This window comes from Mya arenaria, chromosome 9 (genome assembly GCF_026914265.1).
Source record: "Mya arenaria isolate MELC-2E11 chromosome 9, ASM2691426v1".
In the NCBI taxonomy this organism is placed as follows: Eukaryota; Metazoa; Mollusca; class Bivalvia; order Myida; family Myidae; genus Mya; species Mya arenaria.
The window spans coordinates 20269191-20280545 of NC_069130.1; the positions used below are offsets into that span (position 1 = coordinate 20269191).

Below are 11355 nucleotides of genomic sequence, written 5' to 3' on the forward strand. Positions count from 1 at the left end.
TATTGTTCAGATAGCAATAAGTTCTTCATGCATATTCATCAAAAATACGATTGGCCATTAATAGCTTTGATTGCACAACCCTTAACTTCTGATTGGACGATCAATTCCTACGGATTAATGATCAATCCGTTTAATATCAACTAGGGCCAATTAGTGTCAATTAAGCACATCTGAGATCATAAAACAACACTTGTCATTGTATCACGCCTTGTGCAAACACCCAATTAGCAGACGATTTGTGACACATACCGCTTCGCGACAGACACTGTTGATCACCTGAAATATTTCATCTGAAAAGTTTTATAACAATTGCTATGTCTCTGCTAAGCTATTTCATTGAAATTTTAATTCTTAACGAATATTCGAATACCCATTTTGGTATCCGAGTACTTGCGTGATATCCGGATATCCGGATACTCGGATATTCGCTTCCATCCCTAGTTTCTGGTGATTGTACATAGCCCCATGGTCTCTTTTTTTGTGTTTGTTGTATGAATGGGGGGTCATTGTTAACCTGATTGTGGTCAGGAGGTGGACAGCTATGCACAAGATATTTTAGCTTGTTCATAGATCACCAATGGTGCTGTTAGCAAAACATGAGTGGAATGTCTGTTTGGTCTTATTTGATGAAAGATGTGTAGTTTATAGTCTCATTAAATTTGGAATCAGGAATGGTTATCATGAAGAATTTTTCCATCAAATTTAAGATTAGCTTGTTAAAGTTTTCACTCAATCTCCCTGGTCTATATTCACTAACTTGTTAAGCCTGAGTTTGAGATTATGACTCAAAACAGAAAATCTTTATTTCGTTTTAAAATTGCTATTTGATGAGCATTAATGGTAAAAAAACTGCTGCATATGTTTGAACTAACACAATTTACAATATAAACACATCTCTTGTCATCAATAAATATATTAAAGATACTTTGTAACTTTTTTAAATTCACTTTTCTTAGTCTGAGTCTTAAACTTGACTCTAGACATAAGTGAGTACGGATCCAGCTTAAAGTGTTACCGGTAGTAAATGTGGTCCCTGAAATACAATTTACCTCACAGACCAGATCTGCTAATTGTTATATTTAGATTCAACAAGAATGCTTCTTTCTATGAAAGAGTGAACATGTGCATGCAATGTTCCATTCAGCTTATTTACTTGACACCTTAGCATTTAGTTTATGATTAAATTTTAATGACAGCATTGTTTGGGTTCAATGATTATTTATTTCACTTATTTCAGCTCCAATGCTGAGAATATTTCTGATTATCGGAACAACGTAGCTGAGATTAAGATTCCCCTCCAGCAAGCTGCCAACCTGAGAATTGGAGGGTTAGTACAGGAGGAACATTAATCTGTTATGCCCTTCTCGATGGTTATAAAAGAAAAAATAATTGACAGCTATTTTCATATGTTCTTCTTATGTTAAAATTATTTGCCAAATATTAAATATAATGTGAAATGCTTAACTGATAACTTATTTCAGAAAACCCGTACCAGAGCAGTTTGTGTACACCGAGTCTGATGTTCGACAGTATCGGCAAAAAGGGGTGCAGGGGCCGGTCATTGAACATCGATACTTTGTGAGTGCTTGTTGATTGGAAAGTATTATTACATCAGTATGTTTATTTATACAACCGTTTATGTAGCCGAAGTTTGACATGTGATTGTATTGACAACATGGGTTAGGTGGTCGAGTCATAAACATTAAGTATAATTACAAATAAAAGTCACTTAAACTATTGTGCTTTAATCAAAGTCTAAACAAACATACCGTATTGATCATTGATTTTTACATATAAGCAATATAGATGTATCCATCTATGATCTTTTACTTCATGATCTTTCCTACAAGTTCTTAAAATGATCCAAAATTTTCATCCCAGTTGAATAACCGTGGCCCAACTGGCGTGAAGACGGCCATGTTGACCATCGACTGGCCAGGTCAGGATGAGAATGGCCTCAACTTTCTGTATATGGACCAGACGCCCATCGTTTCCAGACCAGATATCTCCTGTATACTGCTCAACAAAACTGTGAGTATCCCCTGTATATTGCTCAACAAAGTATCTGCTATATATTGCTGAATAAAACTGTCAGTATCTTCTGTATACTGCTCAACAAAACCTTCAGTACGGTATCTCCTGTATACTGCTCAACAAAACCTTCAGTATCTCCTGTATATTGCTCAACAAAACTGTCAGTATCTCCTGTATATCGCTGAACAAAACTGTCAGTATCTCCTGCATATTGCTCAACAAACTGTCAGTATCTCCTGTATACTACTCAACAAAACCGTCAGTATCTTCTGTATATTGCTCAACATAACTGTCAGAATCTCCTGTATATTGCTCAACATAACTGTCAGAATCTCCTGTATATTGCTGAACGAACCTGTCAGTATCTTCAGTATATTGCTCAACAAAACAGTGAGTATCTCATATCATTCCTCAACAAGGTATCTGCTATATATTTCTGAGCAAAACTGTCAGAATCTCCTGTATACTGTTGAACAAAACTGTCAGTATCTCCTGTATACTGCTCAAGAAAACTGTCAGAATCTCCTGTATTCTGCTCAAGAAAACTGTTAGTATCTCCTGTATACTGCTCAACAAAACTGTTAGTATCTCCTGTATACTGCTCAAGAAAACTGTTAGTATCTCCTGTATACTGCTCAACAAAACTGTTAGTATCTAATGTACACTGCTCAACAAAACTGTTAGTATCTCCTGTATATGGCTGAACAAAACTGTGAGTATCTGCCTTCTGGCAAAATATCAGTTGTCTTTGCCCAGAGACAGACTAACCATCCAAGCCATTCAATGAGTGTATACTGATGACTGATGCCATGAAAAATACAAAGAATAGTGAAGAGATAACATGCATGTTTTCAGATGAAGATGAATTAAAGAAAGGTGCTGCCTTTTATTAATTCAAGACTAAAAGATTAGGTTTGTTTGAATTTTCATGTGCTTACTGTGCTATTTATTTTCAGTACACCAAATATTCAGAGGGCCCTGACTCTGACACTGTGATAATTGACCAGCGGGATACAGGGGACACATCTCAGGTAAAACGCCACAAAAGGGAGGCAACCGGGCAATCTACAGGGGATGATACTCCGGATAAGAGAGATGTACAGACAAGGGCTGCCAGGGAACTTAAGACAATTGTGAGTATTTTGTTTTTGTTGTGTGTAATCATTAAAGATAGGAAGTGTTTTGTAGATACAGTGTAAACTCACTAAACCGGATCTCCACAAAACCGGAATCCTCGGGATACCGAACTTTTTTCAGAGTCCCGGTTTTCCCCTTCTATTTTCAATGTAAAAAAATCCCCACAAAACTGGAACCCCGGAATTCCGGATACCGGACAATAAATCGAGAAAATTTGTTAGTTGTCAACGTAATTTTACCTCACAAAACCGGACGTTTATTTGTTCAAACATGTCAAAATAATTTTGTGTATTAGAAATTCGCGAATCGCGTAACACTTTGTTTTGACAGCCGACCGGTGCGTCGTTAAGTATTACACCTCTGATGTTGTGTTAACTCGATAATCGAAAATGATGATTGCGCTGTGGATTGACTGTCGCGCGATAATCGAACGATAATCAAACTTGTGAAAAGAAAATTGATTGAAACATTTATTTGTTTGTTGCGGAAAATAAAGAACTAGAAACGGTTATTTAGTGATCATTTTGGAGGGTTGTTTTATCTAAAGATTTCTATGATTGAATCAAATTAGAACGGTGCGTTTATTAAACTATCAAACATACTAAACAAGCATGAAATTACACGAATTGTTTTATTTCAAGACTTGGAAAAAAGATGATTATAAAAACGCATAAATGTTTAATTATGCTTATCACTTTTGCAAGTGCTTTAATCATGTCTCAACCTCCGTCTAAACGTCGGAGAATCGAACTGTCCCTAGACGACAAAAGCCTTTAAAGGTTAACTCAGTTAATATTTTGAGTAAACTTACTCCGTACATCAAATCCTCACTAAACCGGAATCCTCACTAATCCGGAAATTTTGCCCAGTCCAGACCTTGTCCGGTTTAGTGAGTTTCCACTGTATATATTTATTGTCAAAAGACATTATGTCACAAAGTTATATTATTAAAATGTTCTGTTCTCTTGAATGGAAAGATTTGAAAGATTTGATCTCTTTGATATGTAATTGATGTGATAGAAGTCATTTTATTGTTGTTGTTTTTAACAGAAATGTGAGGAGGGAAAGCTTGGCTGTGTCCATGTACAGTGTACTATTGGGGAGATCAAGCCATATCAGAGTGTCAACATCACCATCAGAGCAAAGATCTGGACCAGCACAATTGTACATGTGAGTTCACATCTTGAATATTTGTATAGGGTCAGGGGCATAGATAGGCTGTTGTGGCGCATCCGTGGTCTAGTGGTAACACACTTGACTGTTTATACAGGGGTCGCAGGTTTGATTCCCCGTCGCACCACTAAACAACTATTAATAGTCTTCCAGGAGGGACGTTAAATGGGGATATGTTTGATAGTGCTATACACTGGTGCTAGTTAAAGAACCAGGGTTACATTATGTCTGTGCACTATGCTCCAAAAAACATAAAATGACCTACAATTTTATCGAAACACTTGCGGAATGGGCAAAGCCCGAGTGTGACTATAAATAAGCTTACAACCACCACAGATAGGCTGTGTCCATGTACTGTGTACCATTGGTGAGATCAAGCCATGTCAAAGTGTTAACATCACCATCAGAGCCATGCAAGATCTGAACTATTTTGTATTTGTTGTTTTTCTTTAAGGATATATCGTTTTTCTCATTCATGTTGTTTACATTTGACTTTTATGTTTTGCTGGACACTTTGGTTACATTTAAAGATCATATCGATAATTGCATATGTCTGCATGACCAGAAATAATAAGATACAGCCAAATACCAGTATGCCGATTTTATACCGCAGTACAATATATATGTTGTTTTGCTTCATATAATGATATATACAAGGTATTTTAGGTTTTATGGAAGGGTCTTACAAATCACATTTAATTTCATGTTCTTTTACATTTTGTGAATTAATTTTGATGTGTATACATGTTTATACATACACCAATTTTTTCCAGAAAAAGTTACAGCAGCCATTTTACTTCGTATCCAAGGCGAAGGCTGAGGTTTTAGCGATGCCGTTTAAGATGAAGATAGCCTCCAGCACTCTCTCTTTGTCTGTAAATGAGGTGAGCTGTTGTTGTTTACAATCTAGGCCAGTGAACATTTTTAAAATATTTTTACATATTTAACTTTATAGTACCTGTCACTTGTTGTTTAAATAATAGGGTGTCTGTCATTAAGTGGATGGTATGTGTAACCTTCTAAAATTTTGTTATTGTAATTTCCAGATATCAACATATGTAAACCCTGAAAGATTACATCCGCAAAGGAAAGGTATAGAACCATGGATTATCGGAGTTTCCATAGCAGCAGGCCTTCTTGTTCTACTGTTGTTGATTGTTCTACTGTGGTGGGTAAGTGCACTGATTCTTCTGGTTGCTAAGGCTTTAACTCAGGTTGCTAAGGCTTCTACATGGGTTGTTAAGGCTTCAACTCCGGTTGCTTAGGCTTCAACGCGGGTTGCTAAGGATTCAACTCCGGTTGCTATGGCTTCAACGTGGGTTGCTTAGGATTCAACTCCAGTTGCTATGGCTTCAACTGGGGTTGCTAAAGCTTCAACTGGAATTGCTTAGGCTTCAACTTAGGGTTGCTGAAGATTAAACTCCGGTTGCTATGGCTTCAACTGGGGTTGCTGAGGCTTCAACTGGAGTTACTAAGGCTTCAACTCTGGTTGCTAAGGCTTCAACTCTGAATTGACCTGTAGTTGGTTTTTCTTTTTATTGAGTTGAATCATAAAAATTGTAGCTTATGAAATGATAAATCATTTATCTGAGTTCTGTTTACAACTCCAGTTGGAAAGTTTATATTTTTATTTTACTTCAGTATTTTCATGATTATAATCAGTGGTAGAAAGGGATTTTGATATGACTTTGTAAACTTTATCCCTTTTATACTGTAAGAAAAGCACTGATTAAGTTTTTTATTAATGGTGTTTGAACAATAATTGTTGTGTTATTTCCAGTGTGGGTTTTTCCGTCGCCGCCGACCAGAGGAGAGAGCTTTTCTTACATCAGCAGCTCAAAATGGGGATTTTAGTCCTGTCAATGATCGAGTGCCAGATTCTAAATACAAATACACATAATGACAGGTATAATCGCTTAATAAGACGGCTGAAGTTTGGAATTTTGTCTCCATAATGGGATGCTTATTTCTGAAAAAAAGCATTCAAAAGTATGCTTGACAGTGTGACAGAATAGAGGAAATGTGTTAGTGTGAGCTGCATGTATACATAAACAATGTCTGAATAAAATGTACATGACAAGTGACAGAAAAATTAGTGGGCTACAAATAAGTAGGCTACATGTATACATAAGTAATTGTATACATAAGTAAGTGGGCTACATGTATACATAACTCAGTGTATACGTAAGTAAGTGGGCTACATGTATACATAAGTAATTGTATACGTAAGTAAGTGGGCTACATGTATACATAAACAATGTCTGCATACAACATACATGATGGAGAAGTATAGATGTGTTCATCTGTTTACATAGACAATTACACTTGGTCGATGAATACCGCACACATTAAAGGTCTGCAATGATTGGATCGTTAGTCCTGCAGACCTATTATCTCTAGGCATTGTTTAATGTTGCAATGTGCTGAAAATCCATCATAAATGGACACAATATGTGCCTGTGATTTTAAGCCTTATCAAGCAGTGTGTTGAAAGTGTCATTATGGCATACTCTCCACAGTATGACATGTAGATTTAAAACAAAATCTAACTGACATTCAGCAGCTACCAAAGTTCTTTTAAAAAATAATATGATTGCTGAAAATTGTTTATTTATTTCTTATTGATTCTTTCAGCAGGACATTAATAAAGTTATTAAGCTGCATTGTTTTTGAAATGAATGGTATGAATAGTGACTTACATATCATGTAAGTTTCGACATTTATGTTTAACACCCTGGTGCTGTTGTTGATAATGCTTTTATATATGTGATGTTCAATACATTATTCTGTAAGTATTTTTCATGTTTATGACTCTGTGAGTTTATTGAAAATTTAAACACCCATTTATAATACATATATACGGTAGTTACAATAAGACATGAGATCCCACTGTCTGTTATGATAGCAACAGACAGAGTATATACAAGGTAATCCAATGAGTGCCATAAAGTATATGCACATGTTCATAAAGTAACATTGATTAAATATGTGGACATCAATCATCTATTGCTCATATGAAAAATGGCAGTATGAAAAAAATAAGAATTAAGTGTGTGAGCGTTAAACCCTTAAAAGAAGAACATGGCAAATTAAAGAAGATATTTTTGGCACAATTTGAAGAAATTCATGGCAAATATATTGGATGGACGCAATGTAATTATGAAATTGCTGATAACATGATTTGTTGGATGACAAATTTACTATGTATTTCATTTTATTTATTTATAATGTATTGTGATAATATAGGCAAAGTTTGTTGTTGTATATTCATGTGAAAGTTATTGTTGTACTGTTGTAGAAGTTGAAGATAAATAGAGTTGTCATCTTGAACAGTTAACTCAACAAATTTTCAGATAATCTGGTGTATTTCAAAAAGAGGTCCAACTATTGCATTTGTTATAGAGCTAATTCAAGTTTTTGTCGATGTGTTATAATTGTTAAAAGAAAATCAATGTCTGACCGTATAAACTGTTATAGGCCTAGTTTAAGGAATGTTTGGCATGATAATCCCCTGCTGTGCATCCCCTGCTAATTGCACTGGTGTCACAGTAGGGGCCAATTTCCTGTGTATTCGTTTATTGGCTCAGGGCCATTTAGGGTCCACTTATATAATAACACATCCAAAACTGCACAGTAGGATACTCAGATTGGAGATCTGATAAGACAATTAGGCAATACGATTAAGATCAATTAACAGAGGTTGTAAACTAATACATGGTTTGGGGGGGGGGGGGGGGTCACTTATAGAAGGCTTAAACTAGGCCTTTAACAGGGTCCTTAACACCTAATGAAAATACTATCATTTGACAGACTGTTTTCTAGCTTAATGTTAAATAGATTATGTATACTTCTAAAAAATATATAATTCATTCATACATTTTAGGATGAAATTAAATTGGATAAAATGCCGTCATCATTTTCACCACAATTATTTCAAAATGCTGTACAACTTATAATGCTTGCTTGAGTGACTATTTGGTCAAAGACCAATGAATGTTTTGACATTATTCATAAAATAGATAGGTATTTGTTAAAAAGTTATTTCCATATTCACATATTGATTTTTCTACGATTTCACTGCTTTATTGGAAAATGGATATTAATGTGTGTCATTTTACTTGTTCCATCATTTATTTAAAAAAATATCTCCAACATTGAACATTAATTTACCATAACATTGAATCAAAAGCTTTATTGTATTTAAAGAATCAATTTTAATGCCTGAAAAGCCTTTTTCATTTTTTAGTTTATTATGTTTTTGAATAGGCGTTTGTTCATTTAGTACCAGCCTTTATACTGAATAATGTATTGTTTTTATGGAGTAGGCTGTTTTTATGCGGTTGATAATTTATAAACTTGTATACCAATTGATTAAATAGAAGTTTATTTCCAGGAATGTTTGAAAGCACAATTAAAATGTCATGGAGTAGAATAAAACATATTATACAAAAAACCAACATCAATAATATTGATTCGTTAATATGTTTTTAAGGCAGTTTTATTGTAAGATTATTGTTAAAAAGCTAGGCAGTTATAAAGCTTGCAGAATTGATAGAGAAGTCAACATGTTCATTCTGTAGAAATAAGAGACTTTATATTATAATGCAAATAGTTGACCCCCAAATCAAGTCAAAACATTTTTAGTAATGGTTTAAGGTTATTAGAATTTACTTATAAAAATAAATGCCTTGTTTTGATGCAAAACAGCCACATAAACATTTGTTGTGTATTTTATTGTAAGACCATTCTCATGCAAACTTTAAAAACAATTGTGGTCAACATTTTCTTGTGTAAACTAGCTACTAAATACCTGCTTTAAATCAGTATTGACTGATTGCTGATTTACTGAAATAAATGTTTTGGCAAACTTGAGAAATACTGCCTTCTCATTGGTCAAAAGAAATTAACATTACATTAACAAGTCAATCAACATGTTATTACACAATGTTCTAAAAATTGATGCACACTTTCTTCCTGTACTCCATAGTGATGTCAAATGTAAAAGAAATATGTTTATATGTAAAATTATTCTATGCATTTTGTATTGTTTTGTCATTTTAGTAATAAAGATATTATTATATGTTTGTAAACAGTATTTGTTTTTATTAGCCCGACTATTTGAAGACTGATACAAAGAGCTTAATTGTCACAAGAACTGGCAGCTTCAGGGGAGAGGGTGCACCAGTGCAATATATAAACATTACTGGTAGCATATATAGATGGTACTTGGCGCATATATAGACAACCCCAGGGGCATATATAGATGGTACCGGGACATATATAGACAAACCCAGGGGCATATATAGATGGTACCTGGGGCATATATAGACAACCCCAGGGGCATATATAGATGGTACCGGGACATATATAGACAACCCCAGGGGCATATATAGATGGTACCGGGACATATATAGACAAACCCAGGGGCATATATAGATGGTACCTGGAGCATATATAGACAAACCCAGGGGCATATATAGATGGTACCGGGACATATATAGACAAACCCAGGGGCATATATAGATGGTACCTGGGGCATATATAGACAACCCCAGGGGCATATATAGATGGTACCGGGACATATATAGACAATCCCAGGGGCATATAGAGATGGTACCGGGACATATATAGACAAACCCAGGGGCATATATAGATGGTACCTGGGGCATATATAGACAACCCCAGGGGCATATATAGATGGTACCGGGACATATATAGACAATCCCAGGGGCATATAGAGATGGTACCTGGAGCATATATAGACAACCCCAGGGGCATATATAGATGGTACCTGGGGCATATATAGACAACCCCAGGGGCATATATAGATGGTACCGGGACATATATAGACAAACCCAGGGGCATATATAGATGGTACCTGGAGCATATATAGACAAACCCAGGGGCATATATAGATGGTACCGGGACATATATAGACAAACCCAGGGGCATATATAGATGGTACCTGGGGCATATATAGACAACCCCAGGGGCATATATAGATGGTACCGGGACATATATAGACAATCCCAGGGGCATATAGAGATGGTACCGGGACATATATAGACAAACCCAGGGGCATATATAGATGGTACCTGGGGCATATATAGACAACCCCAGGGGCATATATAGATGGTACCGGGACATATATAGACAATCCCAGGGGCATATAGAGATGGTACCTGGAGCATATATAGACAACCCCAGGGGCATATATAGATGGTACCTGGGGCATATATAGACAACCCCAGGGGCATATATAGATGGTACCGGGACATATATAGACAATCCCAGGGCCATATAGAGATGGTACCTGGGGCATATATAGACAACCCCAGGGGCATATATAGATGGTACATATATATAGATGGTACCATGGGGCATATATAGACAGTCCCAGGGGCCTATATAGTTGGTACCTGGGGCATATATAGACAACACCAGGGGCATATATACATGATACCTGGTGCATATATTGACAGTCCCAAGGGCATATTATATAGATGGTATCGGGGGCATATATAGACCGTCCTAGCGGCATATATGGATTGTACCCCGGGCATATATAGACAGTTCCAGTGGTATATATAGACGGTGCCTGGGGCATATATGGACAGTCCCAGGGGCATAAATCGATTGTACCTGGTGCATGTATAGACAGTCCCAAGGGCATATTATATAGATGGTACCGGGGTCATATAATAGACAGTCCAAAGGGCATATAGAGATTGTAGCTCGGGCGTATATAGACAGTCCCAGGGCCGGGGTATATAAAGACAGTGCCCGGGGCATATATAGACAGTCCCAGGGGCATATATAAAAGGTACCGGGGGCATATAGACATCCACAGGGGCATATATAGACGGTACCGGGGACATATATAAACATTCCCAGGGGCATATATAAATGTTTCCGGGGGCATATATAGACATTCCCAGGGACGTATATAGACGATACCGGGGGCACATATATATAAACAGTACCAGAGACATATAGACGGGTACCTGGGGC

At 36.3% G+C, this 11355-nt stretch overlaps 1 protein-coding gene and 1 pseudogene across 2 annotated transcripts in view; both read left to right on the forward strand.

Moving 5' to 3' along the window:
- Positions 1–9434, forward strand: part of LOC128246720 (integrin alpha-8-like) — a 61013-nt gene extending 51579 nt beyond the window's left edge. For both annotated transcript variants that reach the window (XM_052965101.1, XM_052965102.1), the window contains exons 22-29: positions 1238–1327; positions 1482–1578; positions 1882–2031; positions 2991–3167; positions 4222–4341; positions 5118–5228; positions 5391–5516; positions 6125–9434. In XM_052965101.1, coding sequence (XP_052821061.1) covers positions 1238–1327; positions 1482–1578; positions 1882–2031; positions 2991–3167; positions 4222–4341; positions 5118–5228; positions 5391–5516; positions 6125–6244 — 991 coding nt within the window. In that variant the 3' untranslated portion in view covers positions 6245–9434. The remainder of the gene's footprint in view (positions 1–1237; positions 1328–1481; positions 1579–1881; positions 2032–2990; positions 3168–4221; positions 4342–5117; positions 5229–5390; positions 5517–6124) is intronic.
- Positions 7366–10454, forward strand: LOC128245840 (uncharacterized; annotated as a pseudogene).
- The last annotated feature ends 901 nt before the right edge of the window (positions 10455–11355 follow it).